Source organism: Podarcis erhardii, assembly GCF_964252035.2.
Source record: "Podarcis erhardii genome assembly, chromosome: 10".
Classification (NCBI taxonomy): Eukaryota; Metazoa; Chordata; class Lepidosauria; order Squamata; family Lacertidae; genus Podarcis; species Podarcis erhardii.
This window is the reverse complement of record NC_138500.1, coordinates 41,488,193-41,513,846: the sequence shown is the minus strand read 5'-3', so window position 1 is coordinate 41,513,846 and position 25,654 is coordinate 41,488,193. Positions and strand designations below refer to the sequence as shown.

At 41.3% G+C, this 25,654-nt stretch overlaps 2 protein-coding genes across 14 annotated transcripts in view; one reads left to right on the top strand and one right to left on the bottom strand.

Moving 5' to 3' along the window:
* Positions 1-18,401, top strand: part of ACSS3 (acyl-CoA synthetase short chain family member 3) — a 69,686-nt gene extending 51,285 nt beyond the window's left edge. For 2 of the 6 annotated variants that reach the window (XM_081878579.1, XM_081878584.1), the window contains 8 exons: positions 4,834-4,933; positions 5,067-5,242; positions 5,966-6,033; positions 7,174-9,040; positions 10,161-10,289; positions 12,144-12,363; positions 15,744-15,887; positions 18,195-18,401. In XM_081878579.1, the coding sequence (XP_081734705.1) occupies positions 4,834-4,933; positions 5,067-5,242; positions 5,966-6,033; positions 7,174-7,225 (396 nt within the window). In that variant the 3' untranslated portion in view covers positions 7,226-9,040; positions 10,161-10,289; positions 12,144-12,363; positions 15,744-15,887; positions 18,195-18,401. Of the gene's footprint in view, positions 1-4,833; positions 4,934-5,066; positions 5,243-5,965; positions 6,959-7,033; positions 7,142-7,173; positions 9,041-10,160; positions 10,290-12,143; positions 12,364-15,743; positions 15,888-18,194 lie in introns of those variants that run through there. The other 4 variants (XM_081878580.1, XM_081878581.1, XM_081878582.1 and 1 more) reach the window with 4 other exon arrangements.
* Positions 11,786-25,654, bottom strand: part of PPFIA2 (PTPRF interacting protein alpha 2) — a 266,876-nt gene continuing 253,007 nt past the window's right edge. For 7 of the 8 annotated variants that reach the window (XM_081878560.1, XM_081878561.1, XM_081878564.1 and 4 more), the window contains 6 exons: positions 25,448-25,648; positions 24,024-24,086; positions 22,724-22,753; positions 20,778-20,953; positions 20,375-20,472; positions 18,633-19,919 (listed from right to left, as the gene is read on the bottom strand). In XM_081878560.1, the coding sequence (XP_081734686.1) occupies positions 19,723-19,919; positions 20,375-20,472; positions 20,778-20,953; positions 22,724-22,753; positions 24,024-24,086; positions 25,448-25,648 (765 nt within the window). In that variant the 3' untranslated portion in view covers positions 18,633-19,722. Of the gene's footprint in view, positions 13,289-15,710; positions 15,808-16,800; positions 16,961-18,632; positions 19,920-20,374; positions 20,473-20,777; positions 20,954-22,723; positions 22,754-24,023; positions 24,087-25,447; positions 25,649-25,654 lie in introns of those variants that run through there. The other variant, XM_081878567.1, reaches the window with a different exon arrangement.

Here is a 25,654-nt window from a genome sequence, read left to right as displayed (position 1 = left end):
TATTAGTTTCCTGAAAGAAGTAAGATGTTGGCAGTGATATTTTAGGAGAAATATTACTAGAAAGGAGAAGAACCACACAATACGACCTTGATTCCAGAGAGAAGGCGATATTGGAGTGACACCAGCAACAGATAAATCAAGAACCAACGTGGGAAAACCAAATAAACTTATTTTTAGATAGTTTAAGGAACTGTATCCAAATCCCAGAAGAAATAGGCAGCAAAGAGGGAGAAAACTCTTATATGGTGATGGTCATCTGGAGCAGGGAAATTCAGCTGAATTGAACCTACCTAAATATGATAATCAGTGCTAGGGGAATGGTTGCAGGAACTGAGACAGCGAAACCTGAACCATGAAGGACACCCAAAAGTAAAGGGACAAGGGTGAAAAACAGCACTCACACTAACTCATGATTGACAGATAAGAAAACCATTAAAGAATAGAACAGGATTAGCCAGACAAAAAGAAAGCAGCCTCAAATACTGAAGGATAACAAAGAACAGAAAAATTATACATTGAAAGTAAAAAAGAAATGTGAAGATGAGGCAGTTTATCAAGCCAAATGAATGAAAACTACATTAAAAAGGACCTAGTGTAGTGATGTATGGAAGTGAGAGCTGGACCATAAAGAAGGCTGATCTCTGAAGAATTGATGCTTTTGAATTATGGTGCTGGAGGAGACTCTTGAGAGTCCCATGGACTGCAAGAAGATCAAACCTATCCATTCTTAAGGAAATCAGCCCTGAGTGCTCACTGGAAGGACAGATCGTGAAGCTGAGGCTCCAATACTTTGGCCACCTCATGAGAAGAGAAGACTCCCTGGAAAAGACCCTGATGTTGGGAAAGATGGAGGGCACAAGGAGAAGGGGACGACAGAGGACGAGATGGTTGGACAGTGTTCTTGAAGCTACCAGCATGAGTTTGACCAAACTGTGGGAGGCAGTGGAAGACAGGAGTGCCTGGCGTGCTCTGGTCCATGGGGTCACAAAGAGTCGGACACGACTAAACAACTAAACAACAACAACAAAAGTGTAGTGATAATCAAGACTTTGAGAGAGAAAACACCGCATACACGTTGCTTGGAAACAAAGGAGAGAAACCAGGTGGCAATTAGACAAACCCAGTGAAGTCATCTATGAGGCTAGAAGCCATAACAGAGAGATTCGAAATTATACTAAAGGGAAGAATAGAAAGTGAGCAATCTGCTTAGAAAACATGAAGGCATGACACTGAGCAAACAAGTAGAAGAGAAGAAGAGCAGAAAAGAAAGAAAACAGCCACAAGGCTGTGACAAATGGTGATAAATAAGAAGAGCTGATCAGAAGGAACTCATGAATGAACTTGCGCTGCTTTATCAAAGGCATGTGCAAAAGCTAAGAGATAAAAATAGACAAGAAGGAAAATGAGGAATAAGAAGTGAATTAGCAAGGGAATAAAAGTGACTAGCCAAAGCAGCAGCAACAGAATGAATTAACCGAGAAAGATAAATAAGATTGCTTATTTAAGGGGGTGTGTGAAGCGTATAGATAAGAAATTGAGAAGTCATGACGAACGGCACAGGACCGTGATATATGAAGGAAAACCTAATTGAGAAGTAATCTATGGCTGACCTGGGGAAGAATAATGGGAGCAGAAAGACAAATCAAATGTACATGTTGAAACAGAGTTAAATGAAGAATCCGAAGCATCAATAATTGGTGCCATAGAAACAGCAAACAAAAGAGGATCAGGAAAAAATAGGTTGTCAAGGCTGAAAGTTGCAAAATTCTTAAAACAGTCAATAAAGGAAACGCATCAAGCAAGAGAGTAAATTAAAGTAAACGATGTTCAGAGGGAGGACAAAGAGTACACAATGAGGAGAACACCACAAGGGAGTAATTAAGAGTACCGGTTTCCCAGGCAGCAGGGAAGAATCTGCTCCCCAGGCATATTTTGTCTAACATATAAAGTGTTACCTCAGGTTAAGAACTTAATTCGTTCTGGAGGTCTGTTCTTAACCTGAAACTGTTCTTAACCTGAGGTACCACTTTAGCTAATGGGGCCTCCCGTTGCCGCCACACCGCTGCCACGTGATTTCTGTTCTCATCCTGAAGCAAAGTTCTTAACCTGAGGTACTATTTCTGGGTTAGCGGGGTCTGTAACCTGAAGCGTCTGTAACCCAAGGTACCACTGTATCTTATTGCTGTAAGCCTCTTTGAGACTTCCATGGTGAAAAGCTGGATATAACTTTATTAATGAAATAAATGCAAAGTTGAACCCGTGCATTATGTGGAAGCACCTCCCTTCAATACCATCACATGCTACTCCAAGAACATGGCCAGATAATTTAGACCCAGTGACAGTTCCTTCCCATGTGAGCTTTGCTTGCCTGCTGTGTAGAGCTGCCTGCAGTATCTATGCACATTGGAGCACTCATAAAAACAGACCATCATGCTAACCACTGTTCAACCCCACTCCTGGTACCTTTCATACCATCACAAAATGGATATATATGTATGGGGTCTGAATCTTAGTGGAGCATTATTTAATAGAGACCCACCTTTTCTCTCTTTTCTGTGTTAATTCTATCGGATCCAGTTTTTAGGAGAAAGTGTCATAGAGCCACTTTAAGGTAGGTTAAACTTTTGGTTTTTAAAGAAGTGTTAGGAAACTTATTCAAAGCTCTCGCTGCTTGAGGGGGAAGGTAGGGGCACAGTTATTTTTATTTTTACAGCTTAATTGCTTCTCCATCCTCCTTGCAAAACAGGTGTGAGGTGGTGGTAAACTGACGCCTTATTATTATTGCCGAGTCTGTATTTTTAGGGAAAGAAAACTTGGGCTAAATTAGTTGTTTTGTGGATTGTGCTTTATTGCAGTGCTGCCTCCCTTGTGGCGTTGAAAAAGCTATTTAATTCCCATTTTTTGCTTACCATACAGTGGGTGGCAATTGATTGTTTTGCTGAATGCACAATAAAGTTGTTTGCTGATAAATAATGTATCAAATTTCTGTCTGTCTCTCCTGTTTTAAGGATGACATTAAGTGATAGTTTGATCTACAGCTTAAAATACTGTGCATGTTATTATTCCAAATGGAGACCCACAAAACAATAAAATGTACACTAAAGTAGCTAAAATGATTTATATCAGCATGTTGCTCATGGTGAATATCATTGTCGTTTATACACAGTCTTATGGGCTGGACTGCGAATGTACATTTGTAATTTGAAATATTGCATTCCCAGTAGGTTTATTAATCAAGCTAATAAGCAAATGTTACAGCTTAAAAAATATTTCAGTAAAAAGGCACTGAAACATCTCTTTTTGGCAGCAGTCAGACAATAGTAAATAGGTGTAATGTTTTGAGCATGTAGGCCAGAACTGTAGCATCACATGATTCTGAAATCCTGCTCCTGGCAAACTGAGTTTTCTGTATTATGGACACTGTGAATCGCCATAATGGCTTCATTGTCTAATGCTGCCTGGAAACTTCAGAGGGGTCAAAATTCCACTGCTAAAATCTTGACAGGCCAGGAGTTGGGATCATGTGACCATGTCACTGTATTAGCTACACTGGCTGCTGATTCAGTTTTTAATGCAATCAGAGGTATTGACTTTGTACCGTTGGTCCCACACTCCTTGGGGCTTCAATCTATGTACTTGAAGGGCCTGTGAAGCTGCTTGTTTTTTCAGATTGCCTTGCGCGTCACACTGCCTTCTGAGGCACATTTTGTGGCAATGCATGGAAGAGTTTTCTCTACGGCAGGACATCATCTGTGAAACTCCCTGCCCCAAGGGGTCAGCTTCCTCTCTTATCTTTGTTTTGCTGGCATCTGAAGAAGTTTGTTGTTTGTTTGTTTTTAAGCCAAGGATTTGCTAGTGCTGCTACTTAATTTATTTCAATTTGATTTTTATTCTGGTTTTTCCTGTTTTCTGATGATAGGTCAGGTTGTGTTTTTTGTAACCCAGATTGTGTTTTTGACAATGGGTTTTTAGGGATGTGATTCTGTTTTCATGTTTTGTTTTACTTGTTGGTTTCTCTGACTCCTTCAGGAGCAGAGTATGGTCGGTTTTTAGTGTACGACAGGCACGTCCAACAGGTAGATCACTGGATGTATGTGGTAGATCATCACTGGCTCCCCTAAGAAAAGCTATTTTTTTTGCCCTGCACCCCCCAAAAACAGGAACTCTTCCTTCCTAAAAAAAGCTCAACAAATTTGACCTGAGTAGATCGCAGTCTCTTGGGAGTTGGCCAGCCCTGGTGTAGAATATAAGGAATGTATCTAAAGCAGGGGTAGGAAACCTTAGGCTGGGAGGCCTGATACGGCCTCTCTGTTTGGCCCTCAAAACTCCCCAGACCACCCCCCTCACCCACACTGCCTCATAACCCAGGTGGCCTGACTGGAATGTGTTGTTGACCTCTGAGAAGGCCTCTTGCTTGTCTAGATGGAGGATACAGAGGGGTGTACACTTCTGTTTCAGAAGCTAGGCTACCGTGCAGAGGTGAAACTCACATTAATTCCTCCACCCACTTTGGCCTCTGCTCCTGCCTACCATGGGCATGTGGCCCTCAAAAGGTTTTCTAGAACGGAATGTGGCCCTTGAGCTATAAAACTTTCCCCACTCCTGATCTAAAGAGCCTCCCACACAGTTCTTTTGGTTGCTATCTTTGAAGGAGTCCCCGTCCAACAGGAAAATACTTAGACATCTATCTCCACTGTGACTCTGAAAACTCCCTGTGATATTCCAATTAGGAAAGAAACTGTGACTTCTGCATTATCAGATTCTCTGGATTGATAAGGAACATGTGTGCTCCACTGACGCATGGTGGTGGTTGTTTTCTGTTTCCCCAATCAGGCTGTTCTCTCCCATAGCGCTGTGGCAGATTGTGCAGTTGTCGGCCAGGAAGACTCCTTAAAGGGCCACATCCCACTCGCTCTGTGCGTCCTACGAAACGGTGAGACATTTGTTTGAAAAGCGGAAGGAAGCCTTAGGCTCAACTCATGGCCGGTAGCAGCTAACAAAATGGTTACCGTACAGAAGAATCAGACTACTTTTGTTGACCGTGGTACTCTTACCTTGCTTATCAGGAGTAAACACTGAAGAGGAAAAGCTTTTGGATGAAATCGTAAAGAGAGTTAGAGAAAATATTGGCCCTGTGGCAGCCTTCCGGAAAGTAGTGTTTGTGAAACACATACCAAAGACACGTTCTGGCAAGATACCACGGTCAGCTCTTTCTTCCTTGGTAAATGGCAAGCCATACAAGGTGAATTACCTGCATTCTTTTACTACTACTGTGATAAAAGTGCTGGATATTTTGATATTACGCTGTGCTGTCTGCAGTTTTCATAATCTTTTATAGCGGTCCCTCTAAAGTTATGCCTAGCATGTTGTGTAGCATTTAAGTGGCTTTAAGCAGCAGCATATCTTGTGTAAAGCAGACCAGTCCCATTAACTTGGCTCCAATACCACCACCCTGTAGCAGGCATATAGATTTACAAAGTGTAGCCAAACAACCTTGGGAGGGTCAAATGCTTTTAGGATAGTGCCTGCATTTCCTACCCTTGCTATATATACTTCTTTATCCTGACCTTTGACACTTGACAAGTATATTTTTAGGACTCTCTTTCAGAACATAATACGTCCTGGGACCTTAAGGTGAAGGCCAGGTAACAAATAAATAAGAATAGTTTTTATCACATTTGTTTTGACCCATTTCTGTACTAAGGAACCATTTTGTGTGAGATTGCCTTTTTTGCATCTACTGACAGTGGTTGGTCACAAGAAGGTGGCGGCTACAAAACTTGTTTTCCAGTGCCACTGCTGACTATGGGCCATTACACTACTGCTTTTTTGATGGTGTATGCAGGGATTTTGTATGATTTCAACAAAACTAGGAAAACTAAGTTGACTAGACTTGAACTTACTAACACTGTTGTTAACTATAACATAGTATCTTGATTCTCTTCTCTTGCTCATTTTTTCCCAGATAACTCCAACCATTGAGGACCCAGCTGTGTTTAAACATGTAGAAGAAATGCTGAAGACCAAGTTAAAGTAATGGTTAAATCCTATTAAGATCTGAAAATACCTGGAATACATAACTGCATTTAATTAGGCCAGGAGTATCATGCAAATCAAATTACATTGGGACTAATTTTATTTCTGCAAAACTGTTGCTAAGCCTTATACCGCAATGGCAAGTAATTAATATTGGATTGCTGGTGTAATGATTTATGGTGGATATTCAAACAGTTTCTCTGAGGTTCAAATAGCTATTAAAATAATCGCATTTGCAACTTTCATGCTGCTCCAAACCTATATTGAATGCAAAGATGAAGCTGATGATGCAGGGCACACCCAGCCAAAATTTTAGTGCTTTCAAGCCCCATCAGTTTCAGTGCAACACTTGAATCCGTGTGCTCATACTTCTTCCACTGAATACTGGGGGAATTTAAGTATGCTTATATATTAATATTGTTTCAAGAGGTGGGCAGAGCAATCTTAACTTCCACATCCATTGGCTGGAGGGGGCAAGGGTGGAGCAGAGGCTGCTGCCTAGCTTTGTGTGTATAGAATTACCACTGTTGGTTCTTTTGTAGCCAAAGTCAGGGTGAGGCAGGGGTAGGATGGAAGCAGCCTCGAATCTGCTGGATGCAAGGCTCCTTCATTCACTGGAGGGTTCCCAGGATCAGTGTCCCCTCCACAGGACCCTGGAGCTGGTTTATCTAAGTCCCACCCCACTATTGGAATCAACTGGAAGATTGAGGGGGTGAGCAAAGATCCACACAGCAAAGGAAAGTAAGTCTGCCTGCTTTGCTGCCCTGGCTGCCACAAGCAAGCAAGGTTTAGAAGTGGAGGTCAGTTTTCAGCTTCACACCCATGCAAAGACATTCACAACCTCAGGACTGCCCTCTAACTAATGAAACTATTGTTTACAAGTTTAGAGCTATGAGAATAAAATTTACTATTTTTATTTTGAGTTGTTTAGATTATATATCACACCCAATACATTTTCCCCTCCCCCTCCCCCACGTTTCGTCACGCATATTTGCAGGCTACATTTCGGAAATCCAAATCACTAGAACCCATTTAATACTTACCTGCAATCAAGCAGCACAGAAGAATATTGGGTCTAGCTGGCTGTATGCTGAACTTCCTGTCCCAGGGTGCAATTTTGTTTCTTCACTGTAATAGAGTGAGCTCTGCACCTATCTGGATCCAGTTCAGTACTTCGTCCAGCAAGTGATTATCCTGATCAACACAGAGAACAAGACTGGAAATAGCAGGGCCTTGGGCACAGAAGGGAAAATGGCCCTGTGCAAAAGCTTACCTGTAGGTAAAACGGTGATGATGATACAGAACAGGAGAAGCCCTTGGTGGTGAGTGGGCTTCTCCATCATTTTTGAACAAAGGCTTATTTTATATTGCCCTGTAAGTACAAATTCATCCCAGTTTTCTGGGCCAGTCTGCACAGAAAATGGAGGTAATGCTGAATATCTTTAGAACGACCATTCCTCAGTAGTGTAGCGCACACTTTTATGCTGAAGGCTCTCTTTTTGGTCTCTGGCATCCCCAGCTACAGCTGAGAAAACCTGGATAGATGCTGCCAATCATTGTAATAGTTAGATGGACCATTGATCTGACTTTGCATAAACCAGTTTCCTGTGTAGAAGCAATGCCATTTTTTAATACGGTTTCAGTTTTAGTACTCAAGGTGCAATCTTATACATGTTTGTTTACTCAACCTTAGTTTGCTTTAAGACATCTGTTGCATATTTTGGCTTCACAGACTGAACAGCAGAGTCAAAAGGGGAATTAAAGAAACCTTAGAAAGTCTTCATAGAACTTTGATTAGAGTCAATCAAATGGTTCGAAATAGCACATAGTATTGCCTTCGTAGGACTGCAGTTCAGGATGCATGTGAAAAATGCTATGTTTCTCCCACTTCAAAAGCATGTAAAGCAGCTGCTGGTTCCCAGAAAGCAGTAGTATTGTAGCAGCTGAGGGTGGTGGGAATGGGGAGAATCACAGAATTGTAGAATTGAAAGGGACCATAAGGGTCATCTAGTTCTACCCCCTGCAATGCAGGAATCTTCTGTCCATTGTAGAGTCTCTCCACATCACATAGACGTGGGGACTTAAACATGACTTTTTACATGCATGGGTTGGGGGGGGGGGAGGGAGTGGGAGAGCATGAAAAAAAATGAGCAGCAATCCCAGCTGTGTTTGTGAGAGTGTTTGAGTGCAAAGAGGCGGTTGGAGAGGAAATCAGAGAAACTTGTGGAGTGGTTTGGAGAGAGAACAGAGGGGTTTGGAGTGTGAGGGAGGTGGTTGGCAGAACTTCAGATGGCAGAATGGTCCACCAAAACACAAAGCATCATCACCATTGTCATCAGCTTCTGAGAAAACAAAAAAGTAGAGGGTGGTTCTCATGCTGATATACATGTTGGCTTTGTTGGATTGCTGGCATGTCTGCGAGTGCTGTGGCATGCAAATTTGGCCAGAATGAGTCCAGCATCCATGCTCATCAAGGTGTATGAAAATGAGATCCATGGGGCTGTGGCAGTAAGTGCACCAGTGACGCAGCCAGGTGTAGGACAAGGCTTTCGTGGAGACAGAGAAGGCCCTGAACTTGTGGCTGGAGGACACGAACCGGAAACATGTCCCATGGATGGCAAACATACTGTGCCAAAAGACACTGAACCCCTATGACTTCAAACCTTCTATCACAGATGGGGACCAGCTTGCTATGAAATTTGAAGCCAGGCCAGGTTGACTTGACAGCTTTAAGATCTGCTTGGAACGCAGCCTCGAGTTCATCCGTGGGATTACAGACACTCTGAGACTATAAAAGAAAGTGTTTGATGAGCTCAAGAGACAACATCGGCAGCTGCCAGTCACCATGTTCCTCACACAGATACCAGCCGCCGCTGTCATAGCAGCAGATGTGCCCGTGCAACGCACCTCTGAATCTGAACCATAGCCAAGCACTTCTCAGTCTTCATATAATCAGAAGTATCATCCAGCGAGGGAGGAGGATGACTTCATTCGTCCCTCACAGGTAGGTGCCACCATTTGAAAAATGGTTTTTACGTGGTCTTCTAGGGATTGTTCAGGCTTTAATGATTTTGTTTATATGTGCGATGATCAAGAACATAACCCCAGGTGAGAGTTACCTGTAGCTTTAAGATGAATAGAAACTTAAGGGCAAGCCTTTTACTCAGCATGTTCTGTTAGAGAAGGTTAAGCACAGTTATAATAATAATAATAATAATAATAATAATAATAATAATAATAATAATAATTTATTATTTATACCCCGCCCATCTGGCTGGGCCTCCCCAGCCACTCTGGGCGGCTTCCATAGAAACCAAAAATACAGTAAAATATCACACGTTAAAAACTTCCCTTGCCTTAAGATGTCTTCTGAATGTCAGGTAGTTGTTTATCGCTTTGACATCTGCTGGAAGGGCTTAATGGATGTTGTAAATATATGGATTGTGTGTGTGTGTGTGTGTGTGTGTGTGTGTGTGTGTATGAAATACAACACTGAATTTGAAACGTCATGTTGAACACAATACATGGTACCAAAAAATGTTTTGTGAGGGTATTATGGGATATTTGAAGGCTCCACATCTCTCTCATGTGAAGCAGCTGAGGAATGGAAGAGGGAAAAGTGTAAGGAGGAGAAAGTGGTAGTTTTAAACAACTGTAGAGATTTGAACAAAGCAGAGATGGAGAGGAAAATTTTGTGCTTTTAAGCAATGGCAGAGGTTTGAGTAGAGCGAGTGAGTAGACATTGCAGTGGGAAGAATGGCTTAAAGCAGGGTTTGAATACAGCGAGAAAGGAGATGGGAAAGTATGTTTTCCCCCTGTTATTTTCCCTTGTAAAACTATTTAAAAAAAAACGTATTTCTCCCTTCCCAGTCTATTCAGACCTCTCCCATTGTTTTAAACCACCACTTTCCCCCTCTCAGTTCTCTTTTGTCTTGCTCCCATGTCACAGCCGCTGCTGTTGTGCAATCTGTCTTCTCTTTTGTGCCCCTACCCCACCCCAATTTCATGCAGTCAGGATTGTGATGCGGCACTACAAATCCTCCAGAGGGGGCTACATGATGACACTCTTAAAGCTTTATTATACTTAAGGACCAATTTATCCTAACTTTGTGTCTTCCTTCCAGCTACTTGGCTACACCTCAGAGAGCAAAGGCTTATCATGTGTATGTCCTCCGAATCCTGGGATCCAGGTCTCTGCAGGACTGGCTCTTCATGAATTTGGAACAGCAGCATATGGAAATTGTATATGGGAGGTGAGTCACAGGCATCAAAGTGCTGTTTCTCCCATACACACTCCTTTGTACATGTGTCCCAAGTATGGAGGTAGGCGGAGCATTAGAATAATTAAAGGAGGTATTTGTATGCCTCTTACATCTATACTTTTCCATTTGCTTTTGAAAGTTACATGAACTATAAAGTTACATGTATATGGGAGGAACATAGATTTCTCATTTCTCGTCATGGCCTGTCCTACCTCTATATGTCTATATGCACATCGTAAAAGTGTGAGAGGTATTATTGAGCCTTATAGCTAATAGGTCCTTCCCCACTTGTAGGGTGCTGTGTGCCTATGCAGGGAAGAAATATACCCATCAGTTTTTGGCAGAAGAGAAATAAAAACTTAATTCATCTATTTTCTACTCAGCACCTTTGTGTGGAAAGAAGAGAAGCTCTTGCTATAGTTGTCTACTGAAAAGTAATATTGTTTTTGCAACTACTATTATAATTAGTGTATTTCAGGCTTCCTCAGCCTTGGCCCTCCAGATGTTTTTGGCCTACAACTCCCATGATCCCTAGCTAGCAGGACCAGTGGTCAGGGATGATGGGGATTGTAGTCTCAAAACATCTGGAGGGCTGAAGTTGAGGAAGCCTGGTGTATTTCATAGTAGTCTTAACTCTATTCTAGGACACATAGTAGCTAGAAAAGAAACTGAGGCATCTGTAAAGGTAAAGGGACCCCTGACAATTGGGTCCAGTCGACCTTCTGATCGGCAAGTCCTAGGCTCTGTGGTTTAACCCACAGCGCCACCCGTGTCCTCTGTAGGCTTCAGCAAAAATTCATTATGGCTGCAGTCCTACATACTTACCCATAGGTAAGCCTCCTTAAATTCAAATCACCTTCCCTATTTATAGGATTATATTGTGCTGTTATATAGTGTATTGACTCCAAACCAAAACTAATCATACTTATATCAATGGGACTTAACTTGCTCAGGAGCAAACAGTGGTTAGAGAATTAGATTACCAGGTTGCTAGTATCTTTGATTACAGCTGTATATTGGTCTAAAACGTGTTTGGAAATTTGAAGACATGTTACAGCAGTTGTTACAACAACAGAGTATATTAAGGTTACCAGATTTTTTTCAATGAATCCGGGGACACTTTTCAACTTCAGTGGATTTTGTATGGGGACTGATTTGTAAATCTGGGGACTGTCCTCGGGAAATGGGGATGTCTGATAATCTTAAATTATATCCCATAGAAATCAATTGATCAAGCCAATGTCTTGGCGGTTGTAGCAAAGTTTACTTAGAAGGAACCCTTTTTGTATGTTACTTTCTATGAAGCAATACGTTCAGTGCACCATCTTGTGGCAGACAGCATTATTATCTTTCAAAGCACATTCTGGTTTGCTTGTTAATAGAAAACGTTATGTTTATATTCAGCCCTGAAGCAATGTTTGCCTCTTAAAGTTCCATTTGAAGCTGTGACACACCATGCAGTTCCATCAGACACTGAACACATAAAACAGCACTGATTTTCTTTTATTGACAACGGGGGGAGAAAAAGAATCTGTCACCATTTGGTTAACTGAGGTCTGTTTAAGTAAAAAAAGCAAAACAAAACGCAGTAAAACAAATGTACGTGCAGATGTTTTGCAGATCAACCTGCTGAAAGGAATAACCAAAAGACAGGTCTGAAGCTAAGATCAGGCAGCGGGAGATTAGCAAATAGAAGGTAAATGACATTATTAAATAGGTCTTACTTTGAAACTTCCCATATAAACAAAGAATAAACATCAATAACACCACCAAATAAAGCCACAGCAGATAATAGTTTCTCCTCTAAGCTTTTGTACATTATATATTAACTTTTCTGCCTTTCAGTTAGTTCCTCTGATAAAGTTGACTTCCGAGAAGTCTCAGCAAGGCCGTCTTGGATAAACAGGTTATTAGACAATCAGCTGTCTAATGCCTATTTTAATGAAGAAATGGAGGGCAGCATTTTTCTATATTAACTGAAAACTTGAAGATCAGGATTTATTTCCCCTTGATGTTTGTTCTATGCCAACGTTGGCCAGCATCTGAAGAATTTGGAAGGCAAAACGTGAGTCCTAGAAAAAGCTAGTTTCTTCTTGGTCCATAAGTAGCCATTGAGGAGAATGTCTCTTGTTAACATCCTATAGTTGATTTTTGATATTAAAAAGGAGAGCCGTCACAGTGCTTTTCTACAAGTATATATAACAATTGTGTTTTGCCTTTAGAGGTCCATTTTTGGCTCAAATCTTTCTTTTGTAAATCATCAGAGGCAGGTGTTGAGCTTTAAATATTGACAGATTTCTTTTAAAAAGTAGGAACATGTTGAAGCATCTAATAATTCTGCTAAACGTATCCAATTGACTTTGCTACAATTCAAAACTGTAAAAATGGTGGAATGGAAGGATACAAACAGTATTGTTGACACTGTATTGTCAAGTGTTTGCACTAAGACCCCATGTACCATAGATTTAATTTCTTTTAAAAAATCATATTTATATCCATTTACATGAGACTTACACATATTAAAAGAAATACATACACAGTAAATACATAAATTCTAGTATTTTACAATAAAACAGATGAAACAAGTTTAAAAATGAGTGTCTCCTTTTGATAAAAGCTTTCCTGCACTTCAATCAAATTTATGATAGATACATTGGGGTTTATTTATTTTTTTAAAAAAACTTAATTAGTAACTATTACCTTATTGAACTACCCAATGGGCGCAGTCCGGCCAGTACTGTTGCTGCACATTCTTTAGTCATTTCAGTGGGGCTGTCTGAAACTTAGGTTACCTCCACTGAAATGAATTAGAGTTGCATGATGGTAGTACTTGGCAGGTTGCACCTTAAAACGCAATTTGTAAAAAGATCTCCATGTAGTTTAGTCTGATAAATATTCTAGTGTACTTCCTTATACCCTGTTCTTGAATAAAAAGCTTCTTTTCATAACGTGGTGGTAGTGCACTTCAGGTAAAGTAGAAGAGTTGGCATCTAGAGGTGGGGAAAAAATAGTACATTCAGTAATAACTCCATTACAATATTCTGTTACTGAGCCCAAGGGTCTCCAACATGGTGCCTGTGGGCCCTGCAGAAGTCTTCCCTGGCAGTGCAGGGCACCCTTCTTCATCCCTCTATGGAAATTAGGCTCAAAAAACATTCTGGAGTAGCCAATACAATAAGTTGTGGTGTGTGCTTGATTACAGCATGTGATCCCCCCCCCCAAAAGGTTGGTGATCTCTATCTTAGGCTCATTATTAATGAGTAGTAAATGGCTTCTAGCACAGTCCTGTTGAAGCAGACAGGATTATTGTGGAGAAAAGGGGCTGCGGACACAATGGGGAAAAGCTGTCTTGAGGCACTAAGGAAATTTAAACATGGGCAGTATCTGTAGGTTTTGAGCTACCAGCCCGATTCCTTTTACCACTCAGAGCTAAGTATACATATTTTACCTGAAGTAATCAAGGTAAATGATACTGTTTTCTGTGAGAATTTAGATTGTAATTGTAACCCGAGGTACCACTGTATGACTAAACAGACTCCGCTAACCTGGAAGTAGTACCTCGGGTTAAGAACTTTACCTCAGGATGAGAACAGAAATCGTGCAGCAGCGGGAGGCCCCATTAGCTAAAGTGGTACCTCAGGTTAAGAACAGACCTCCGGAATGAGTTAAGTTCGTAACCAGAGGTACCACTGTATAATATACCGAAGCAGACGTGTTAATACAATAAATAGCCCAGTTGGAATTTCACTATCTTAATTGTTTTGCATCTTTTTAAGGTAATAAATTGGGTTGCTTTTTTCTCTCTCTAGTAGGATTGTTGGTAATGCAGAATGTTTCCTTTGATAGATGCCGGTTGGGAAATGTTTCAGATGTCATTGGTGACAGTATTGGTCCATAAATTACTGTAGCTACCAGTGGAATAAATGTCAAGGGCAATGGCATTTGCAATGAACCCATAGACTGCACTCTTAAATAGTAGTAGTAGTAGTAGTAGTAGTAGTAGTTCTCCTTGCAAATTGCACCGATTCATTTTTCTATACCTTTAGCACATTATTTTTGTCTGCCTAGTGCTGTTTGTATTTCCTAATTTTAGAATTTGTATTCTCAAGCAATGGCTGACTCTGTGGTAGTAGCAGTAGATTGGATAATCATAGGTCTGATATTTGCAAGCATTGGCTCTTTGCTATCTGAACTTGCAGTGAAATTTGTAATGCTCTGGGGCACTCAATTTCATACCCTTGGCATGCTAACAACAGCCTACAGCTCTAATTACAAGCTATTCCATTTCAGTGTTTTTGTCCTCATTTGGTTTAATGTTTTTTGCTTGGGAGAAAGGAAAAGCTTTCTCCCCCCCCCCCCCCATTCAGAGCTAAACTACACATGGCATTAATGATGTGTGTAAACAAGTGTGCTATGTCTGGCCACTTTTATTTTGGAGCGAAATCTATCTTGGGGCCCGGTGCTGGAATCTGCTTCAAATGTGGATGGGGTCCTATGCTAGTTTTCTGCTGAAAGTGCACCATCATGGTTGACATTTGCCCTGAAGGTGGTGTTTTGCAGTGTCAAAAATTGTGTGACTGTTATTATTTGTACCCCACCCATCTGACTGGGTTGCTCCAGCCACTCTGGATAACACCCAGCTATGCTCAAGGAGCAGAAGTAAGACACATGATTAAACAGAGGAAAGTAAATTGGGGTTTATGGAAAAGAAATATTCACATGCTCCTCAATGGAGCAGTTTCTCCCCTCCCCTGGATCACAGGAGCCAGAGTGGGGCATGATCAGCTGATCAGTGGTGGGTGTGCAGCCTGTGCAGGGTGTACTCTTCTGGTCAGTCACTCCTGGAGCAACCAAGCCCTGCCTCTGGCTTGTGGAAGCTGCCAGAGCAGTATGGGAGGCTTCCCACCCCTCCGTTGAGTGGTTTGAGGAAGCCCCCTCCGGCTCGTGTCAGCCAGAGGGGAGAAGCTTGATCAGCTGAGGGGCATGGGACTGGGTGATGTATTTCAGCTGCTTCTGAGGAAGCAGCAGCCAAGATACACTTCACACACTGTTGTTTTAGCTGCTGATACATCACAATGTTAAAAACCAGTTATCACCCAGCCCTAGTCCTCTAGACCCTGTTCTACTCTTTAGGCTGCAGGCAGGTTCCTTAGATTAATTTGAGTCTCATTCCAAGGCTTAGATGTTGAGAACTCACAGCTGCTTATTGCTCAATGCTGTTAATGTGCAGACAAAGTGTAAGAATAGTCAGAAGTTGTATAGCCCAGGCATACCTTCACTATCCCAGTGCCCGGACGTACTTCAGTGAGAACTGCCTAGGCCCTTTGAGAGAACCCTACACTGCTATGGTTATTGCTTCAGTTCTGCCCACTCCACCCCAACAACAAATAAGATAGCTTTTTAATTACTCACATGAGTTCACCTCCGTCCTTTTTTCCATGCCAGCCTTGTCAGCACGAATACGTGCGAACTGTCGAGCTGTCTAGTCTCTGCAACCGTGCTGACGCCACTGCAAATTGATAACCAAAACAACAAGAAGAACCTTGGAATTAGAGGAAGAGGAAAAAAACACATAGCCCACTCTGTAAGGTATTCTCTGTGACCCAACTCTTGAAGCTTATTTAGTGTGGATTGCACGGTTGCCCCCATTCAATTTTCATTTGTTAAAAATAGTACTCAGTAGTTATCACTAGGGACTGGGACAAGAGGGTACAAGCTGCAGATTTGCTCCATTATACATGTTGGGAAGAGAGAATGCACCTGTTGCACTTCAGATGCGCACACGTACACTTAATGTTCAAAAAGGGTATATATCCAGAGTGCCTGATCTGTGTCCCAGATTTTTTAAAACAAGATTCTGACCATGCTATCAGGGCATTTGTATATACCTTACCTATTTGACCATTACACCCATATGTTATGCTATTTATTTAGCTGTTTTGCTTATGCTGGTCTGTGACCGAATAAAGTAAATTCATTCATTCACACCCATATATGGATATCTGCTGGAACAGGAGACACAGCAGACAGACCATGTGGTGGTGGTGGTGGTGGGGGAGGTTCTCTTTTTGCTCTTCTCATTATATGGGACAATTGGGGAAAAAAGGTGTGTAATGCTTCTTAGCCCAATTAGTTGTAGCCGTATGGATGAAGGGCAGGTTATAAATATAAAGAATAAATAGAATGGATAAATAAAATGTAGAAATGAAAAATACATTCACCCCTTCCAGGGATTTGAAACTGTGTAAAAGCAGGTGTGGGGCATGGGGCCAAGCATATGAGCCCAAGGTTTGCTGCAGCTCTTTCATGTACCGCTAAACCATGGTTTAGTATTACATCTCTTAACACATTTTATGTGTAAATATTTCACACCCACCAGCACCTAAGTCAGTGATGCTTTGCTGCTGGCTATATTGCTTATGCAAGGTCGGCATATTTTCTTCCACATAGATAATGAATGCTTAGACACCTTTAGCTATGAAAATAAGCGTTAGCCCCATACCATCAGTTGCCACTTTTCGTGACTGTCCTGATGTTGTAGTTAATCTGAACCCAGCTGGCAGTGTTTCTGAGGAGCCAGGCATCATGCTGATTCCATGGACTTCACGTGGGGGGAACTGTCTTCGCCAGGAAGAACCTCGCCTGTAATTCTTGTCATCACTCTGCCAACACACAAATACAGTATTTAATTTTGCTAAAACTGAAAGCTAGTCTTCTGGGTAGTTAAAACTGAACAGTTGAGGAATAGTTATCAGTAGAAAGGCAGACTTCTGCTCGTTACAAATAGAAACAGATACTTAACAAGGAAATCTTGTTTTAAGGCTGGCCAATGTATAGCTTTATCATTCCTTTTGAACATAGCCAGTTAAAATGGTCCATATATAGGCATTGTTACTCTATGGCCAGAACACAGTGAAAAAGTGAGCCAGATAGAGACACTGAAATATAGGATGTGCACAACAGAGCATTAAATGGAATGTAATAAATAACCCTCAACTCATCCTTTGATAAGATCCCCATTGGACCCAAAGGGTAGGAAGATGCTAACTGGAGTGCTGGGGAGATTATCTGCTGCCCTCCCACCATTGAGATACTCTAACTAATATACCTCTGTGGTTTTATTATTTAACAAACCACCAAAAGATTAAAGAGGGATGATGTATGCCTATCTAAAATGTCCTATGTGAACAGTGATAATAAGAATATAATCAGAAAATGGGGGTAGGTGGGTGGGCCACAACTAATGAAACTGACTAGTATGTTTAGTTTTTTGTTTGTTTGTTTGTTTGTTTGTTTTACTAAAAGCTGTGTTCTGTAAGACTGTAACTGCACAGCCTTCAGTGGAGGATTTGCAGTATTTCATCACAATCCTGAATTTGCATGAAGTCAGGGTGGGATAGGAGAGCAAAAGAGAAGGCAGGCTTCTCAGCAGTAAAAGACTGAGTAAAGAAGGGGTGGAAGGAGCACAGAGGGAACAGCAGAGATTTGAATAAAGCAAAAATAGAAAAATGGAGAGGGAATTTTAAAGAATGGCAGAATTTTGACTAGACTGAGCAGAAAGCGACCTGGGGGAACTGCAGGTTTAAAACAAAGCTTGAGTATAGCAAGGAGGAAGTTGGGAAAGTCTCTGTTGTATTAGGTTCTGTGTTGTACCCATCACTGCTATTTTTCCTTGTTAAATCTGGTGGGTTTTGTGTGTGTGTGTGTGTGTGTGTGTGTGTGTGTGTGTCTAAGAGATAGATAGATATAGATATATAGATATAAACAGCAACCTTTCAGTTTCCTTCCATTCCTGCTTTGCTCAAACCTCTGTCATTGTTTGAGTACAGCAAGAAGAAAGAGTAACTGAAAATAAAAATATGGCTTTCTCAAACTTCTTCCTCTCCCATTCCTCAGCTGCCTCATATGAGAGAAATCAAGGATGTGAAGCCCTTAAATATTCTACAGTACCTCTCCACAATCATGTATTTCCTGGTACCATGTGCTGCCTTCAACACGGAAGTTCAAGATTCAATGTTGTAGTTAAAAGAGATATTTCATTAATAAGAAAACACCCATGTATGTACAACATTCATCAACTGAATTAAACTCTTCTAAAACTGACAGGCTTTTTCTTAACATTGTAGTCATCATAAGGATACATTAACATATCAGTATGGGCTGTGTACACAAAGGGGACTGCAGAATGAGAGAGGGGGAAGACTGAAAGTGGGGGTGATCTGTGTGAAGGGAAAGTTAAAAAACAAAAAGAGGAAGGGGGGAAAAGGTGAAGGTGATAATGGTGTGTAGGTGCAAAGAGATCTATACAATAGATAGGAGAAGCAAGGAGGAGGGTGGAGTAAAGAGATGAAAGGAGGGAGCAGAAGGCATGGGAAAGGGTCTGAAGAATAAGAGGAGATGGCGGCTTCATGGTTGGGTTGAATGTGAAATGGGTGCTTAGCTGCAATGTACGGAAGATGCAAGAGGTCTCTGTGGTGATCACACAGGGTCCCCAGACGTTTCACTGCCTATTGATCTCTGTGCCACCACTTTATTTATCGCTGCCACCACCCAGGCCCTACCTGATACAATACTGAGTCCAGTCAGGGTTAAATTGGAACATAAAGTTTTGCTTATTTATTGCAGTTTAACAAGTGTGTGGTTTCATAAACGGTATCAGTCAATTACAATCATGGGTTGCCTATCCAGACCTATAACTTCCGCTACCTGTTCTCACACACTAAACCACCTCTCAGATATTTACTTGTCTTCCTAGTTCCTAAGTATTCCTGACTCAGCTTATTTCGCTACACTAACTCAGCCTACTCACAAATTTTATCCCCATTCACTCCCACTCCAACCAACCACCCAACTCCCAACGAACTCCCCCCTTTGCCCCTCCCAGAGCTGGTTTTATAGTCCCTCTGACTCCACCCCTGGGTCCTGATTGGGTAACCTGTTTAACTATTTCACCTCCAGCACTCTCATATGTTAACGTCACAGTCACCATGGGAGTGGTTTGTGTGCAGGGGTGAGGAAATAGCACAAGAAGAGGGGAGTAGGAGGAAGAGACATGCAGGTGAAGGGGAAAGGGGGTACAAAGCAGGACTGCAGAATAGAAGAGTGAAGTGGCCCCCAAAAGGGGAAAAGTTAGCTTAGTGTTGCTTGGGTTGGGAAGGAGAATCTCCAGCTTACTAAGGGTTAGTGGGCCAAGTGAGCAGGGGTATGTATATATATATGAGGACCAAAATCAACCATTTCATATTCTCTGCTACCTATTAAGTATAAATAAAATTACTTACTTCATCAAGTCGTCTATCTGTTCCTAGTGCTAACAGATTGTTGTATTCTCTCTCAAGGATCTGCCGTGCCTATGGTTAACCAAATCAAACAATTGAAGCAATTTTTTTTTAAAAAAGTTAAAATCCATGGGAAATAATTACAATTAGCAATTTAGTTTACTTGCCTGGGTATTCTGTGTTGGAATCTGCAATAACAAAGCTAAGCTGCTGTAATCGAAGTTATCATCCAGGGCTATGAGCGATCCATGCACCCCACTTTCTAACACATTGTTTGCATATTCTCGCAATCCAATTGCTTGTATCCAGCGTATGACTCTGTCATTACTCCATACTAACACATCTATGAAAAGGAGGGAGAAAAGTATTTTCCCAATGGCTGAACTTTCAGAAGTGCAAGAATGCATGGAGGGCTGAGCTGAACCAGTTCTGAATATATATAGAAATTTCATTATATGGACTTTTCAAATCCAAAAAACAGCAATACAATAAGAGGAAATTTCGAGAGACTTGTAATTAAATGTTGCATTGTTCAGATATATTGTGTTTTAAAATTCCCGTTAATTTGTATGATGGCTACATTTCCTTGAAATGTGCTGATAAGTCTATGCTGATTCCATCTAATAATGAATAAACTTTTAGTTTCTTGCTTAGCCTCGAGGAATTATTTCATTTTAGTGAAACCCATTCTGAACCTGAGAGAACTTGTTCATATAACTACATTGGGGCTATTGCGTCCAATAGAATAAAAATTCAGAAGACAAGCATTAAAGATATCCTCCTTTAGTGAAGTATTACCTTTTATTTCATGCTGACTTGCTTCTCTTCTCCTTTCTAGTTCTTGTCTGTCATAATTCAGTTTCTTTAAACACATGATTCCATACTGCAGACTTGTTCTGTTATTTAAGGTGGGGAAGACGACATTATAAGGCAACTTGCAGTGAAAGTAAACAAATTAGAAGATTTTGTGCATTTGAAAAGCTCCACTTAAAACATTTTATAAATACTGTAAACTGTCTACTGTATACTGTAAACATCTTCTATATGTTCATGAGACAAACTGTGGAAATAATTTATATATCTTTTCCCCAGATAGAAACATTTGGCTTTGGTAATATCAGCACTTTTATTTCTGGTTTAAAAGTAGCATAGACATGGTTTTAATAATTAATTAATAAATGAAGATAATGTGCTAACTCACCGATGAAAGCTATCCACCATTTTTAAGTGTACCCGGAGATCTTTTTTTGTCAGGTGATCTAACATCCTTGCATCTACCAAACACTCCATGAAGTAACTTCGATACTGTGGCAATCCCAGACTAGGAAGCCATTCATTACCAATCCATTCATGATTCATGTCACCATAAGCAAGAGTCTGGGGTGGAAGGTGGTGAAGAATAGGAAAATATATTACTAGTGTCCATAGTATAGAACAAATGCACTTCTCTTGATGTTCCAGTTTCGTTAGTAATATTAGGTAGTACTCTATGTATGCCATAATATCATTTGATCAGCTCTAATCAACAATCAGCATTCCTAGTCTAGCAAACAGGCGCACAGAAGGAATAAGGAAATATAAAGCAATATTATCCATGAAGGCCCTTTCTTGTCACAGGAGAAAGGCATCCGATGATGATGAGTGATTCCTACCATCTATATCAGAAATCAAAACTTTCAAGAGTTTGGATTTGATATCCCGCCTTTCACTTCCCTTCAGGAGTCTCAAAGCGGCTAACATTCTCCTTTCCCTTCCTCCCCCACAACAAACACTCTGTGAGGTGAGTGGGGCTGAGAGACTTCAGAGAAGTGTGACTAGCCCAAGGTCACCCAGCAGCTGCATGTGGAGGAGCGGAGACACGAACTCGGTTCCCCAGATTACGAGACTACCGCTCTTAACCACTACACCACACTGGCTCTCAGAAGCTTCTGAAACCTCAGCCAAAAGAAGGTTTGGCATGTAAGTAATAGGCTGGCAAAGTATATACAATGGATTTATATCTAATCCTAATAAAATTATCTTGAGAGATGAAGTGGTGTTATTTTAGTTTTGTGGAACTGCCATGGAAAAATCATTTCAGTTGGCCTCCATGTGGCTGGTATAATGTGTAGACTGGCCTTCAAAAGTTTCAGATTCTAGCAGGCATGTATTGTAGACCCTTCTCATTCAGATGTCAGCACTGAAGAGAACCCACAAGCCACTGCCTATAACAAGGGTAGGGAACTTTGTGGAAAAGCTGGCAAAGGGACCTCCTGGAGAAGAAAACCCACTGCTTGAAACGAAAGTCCCTACTTCTGCCACACCATACTGCTTATGTTTCTTAAATACTTGTAGCACTGGTCCTCTGTTTAGCACCAAAAATAAACAAAGCCAATATGACACATTTAATAGTATGTAGTCATATGGCAATAGTAAGCAGCCATGGTAATGGAAGGGGCAGCAGCAGGGAACTGGATCCCTTAATCCCTGAGGGCTACTTTCACAGGTGGGGGGAGCCCTGATCACCTGGCAATCACTTGATATCACTAAGATGTCAGGAGACACATTTTTTGCCTTGTAGTATGACAAGTTATGCCACAGAAGAAAAATCAATGAAAGTGGGGCTTCAAGTCGTCATTGATCAGCCGATAGGCAGATACTTGAAGCTGGCTTTCTGCATGGATTGGCTGCATGACCAGGTTCCTCATGGGGAACTCATGCAACTGATGCAATGGGTTTGGTTCCATGGACCCATGCTAGACCAAGTCAGGCCCACAGTCCAGAAGTTCCCCACTCCAGGGCAGGTGATCAAGTCCCCATCCATATTCCCATGGAGGCAATTCTCTCATCACTTGCCCCAAGCATCTTGGATTGCCTGTCTTGCAGTAAAGGGGGGGATTAATTCTTGAGTCAGAGAAGTCCATTCAGTGTAGGTAAACCCTCTAAGGCACATTGAAGCTTTTGCCTGGGGCTCGGTTATAATTAGCAGCACAAAACCAGCTTGTCTTAACAAAAAGAGAAAAAAGAACAAGACCATTAAAATATCCCTTGCTTCTAATACTTAAATAAATATGAAGAGCAAGCACTGAACTCTTCTGTGGAAGGGGCTGACAGCTCCCTAGTGCCAGATGTTGAGCTATTGTTAGTCACACTGGAAAAGGTTCCTACCTGAGCCCAGCTGCCTTCCTCATTCTCTTTCTGCAGTGTTGAGGACAGCCGTTAGTAAAGTGAGTTAATAACACAAAAAGAAATACAGCATGAGTCAAAAAAGCAAAACAACAGATACAGTGCCTTACATTAATTGTGCGTTTCAAACAGAAGGGTAATGAAGTCAACCTACAGCAGGGTTAACTGCTGGCTAACAAAATACTCTTAATAAGATTAAAAGTGAGGTAAGAAGCAACATCATGCTCTACCCTAATACATCTCACACTGGCCCATCTAAACGGTGAGGAATGTACACATTTTGAGGGAATTTACTGACCTGGCAGAAATGTCCCACATGGCCACACAAAACAGCTGATATGGGAACAGTTTGATTCTCATTTTGTCTATCATTACTTTCAAAGCTTAATTGCTTTCATATTTGGCAGGGAGAGGGGGAATGTGTAAATATAACTGGGAAGATTTATTCACGTAATGGAAATAGGTAAGCATAAGGACAGACTTAAGGGTGGAATATGGGACAGAGGTAGCCAATTCTGAGCTGAAATTGTGGACAGTCAACCTCTCTTTGCAAGAAACTCTCAGAATTGTAGCGCTGTGAGGGGAACAGGTGGGTCTCCTAACCATTCTCAGCACCCTTAACAAATTGCAACTCCGAGGATTCCTTGGGGGAAGCCATGACTGGTACCATAGTGCTTTAAATGTATGGTGTGAATTTGTCCTAAGTAAACAGTCTGCCATCATACCTCTGGGATTAGCACTCTGTCACAAAGCATGTTACTGCATCAGCAATGCAGGCACTATGTTGTCAATTACAACCTGTCGTCAATGCACATTTTCACAACAACTGTTTCAGCCAATATATATCACTACAGAGAATTATTTCCAGTCTAGCCTAGTTAAACAAACAGCAATAATTGCTGCACCAAGAAAATAAAATGAACAAAGTGATTAAACTAATAGTAACACAATTCAAAATTGTGATTATTGCTACAACCTTATGTACAATTTGGACTTAATTCTGACTAAATATACACAGGCTGCACTGGGCAACTGGTGAAAAGCCAGACCATTTCTTCAGAAGCACCTCCATTTATTGTTTTTATTTATTTTGGCATGAATTATCTGTACATTAACTGTACAGTGACATTCTCCTTGTATATACAGAATATTCAGCGTACATAGCTTAAGATTCAAATAAATGTTGTGTAAAACAATATGCAGCTTATTCACATATTGTGATAACTGTAAAATCCACACTTTGACATTGAAGTAAATATGAAAAACTGTTGTTGAAACTAACCGTTTTAGCTGGAGCAGCAAGAGTTTCCATTTCTTCATGGGTCACCCAAACATTGCCTGAGGGCTATTGCCAATGCCCACAGGGAGGCAGGTAGAATCCGCATTAGGTAAGCAGTGTTAAAGAAGAAAGGCAGCAACACTGTAAGTTAACAGCATACAGCATCACAATGAGCACAACCATGTCCTTGCCTCAGTTGAGCAGCAGCTAGAAACAACTTCAGACAGCTGCTTTTCATCTTCCTCCACTTTGAAAAAAGATATGGAGGTGATCCCCTGAATTCCATTAAATGCGTATTAAGGAATACTAGTACGATTGCCATTTCCAAACACAACTGTTACTACTTCTCACAGAGCATGTTGAAGTGGCTCTTATTTCAGCAGACTGGTATGCTATTTCAGGTCTTTGGAGACCCAAAGGCTACATACATATGCACAGGACATTTCTAATATGATAAACCTTTTAACTAATATGCTAAACCTCATGAAATGGAAAGCACAGATTGAAGCCTGTAGATCTAGGTTGGGGTGCAATTTTTTAAAAAAGATAACCCTTTAGGAGGCAAACAGGTAACATGGGGTCATCAAATGGCTATTCTAGAATGGAGAAAAAAGAAGACATTGCCTACACACACGCCTACACACACACACACACACTCAGAGTTTCTTGTTTTGTTTTGTTTTGCTAGCTCTCAGATGTTGCCCCTAACGTTTTGCGCAATGCAAAATTCAAAGCGCAGTTCAAGGGTTGCTTCTTCAGAAAATATATCAAAGAAAGCTAAAAGGGTTGTTAAGGCCATATTCATTCTTTTTTTGAAAATCATATCTAGAAAAGAATAGCCCCCACTGAACCATACTTCTCTGCTGAGGCATCTCTGTCTATTTCAGTGAGATGACAGATGCTACTGCTTCTGCCCAGCTCAACAGGAGAGAGAGACTTGTGGCCACACATGCCTACTTCAGTGGGAGAGAAATATTGTGTGCCCTCACTATTGTTGCTGCCTGCCTAAGGAGACACTGGCCATTGTGACTTTGTGCTGATGTTGCCTGCCCAGGTGCCCTCATACTGCTTTGCCCCCCCCCCCAAAAAAGGTTGCCCATGGCTAAAGCCACTTTCACAGAAAATGTGTTCCTTACACACCAGATGACTCCCTCAACAAATGCCTTTTAGGACATGGGGACGCTTGCCCTCCAACTCCTGTTGAATATCAGCAAAAGCATGGTAAGAAGTATTTAAAAGGAAACCAAGAAATTACATGTTTGTTAGCTTAAAGTCCACCTTGGGTAAATTGGTGGAAAGTATTATGAAAGATAAAACTATTAAGCAAATAAGACAAACAAGCCTTGCTGAGAAAGGAGAGGTCCATAGATGGCTAACTTCCATGCTCAGGCCGAATTCTAGGTGAGTGAGAGAGGAACGTGACTCACCGTTCTAGATGTCGGAGGGGCCGATGGGCTTGTGAGTGACACCATCTCCTGGATTGCCAGACGGAGCTTTAGGCGATGAAGAGGGTTGCTGATTCCAATTTCCCTCTGAATTTCAGTATCTGACAAGGCAGACATAATGGCACCGCTTTTCACATTTGCACGGCAAGCAGCAACATACCAGGCGGGCATTCCCAGCCACAACTGTTG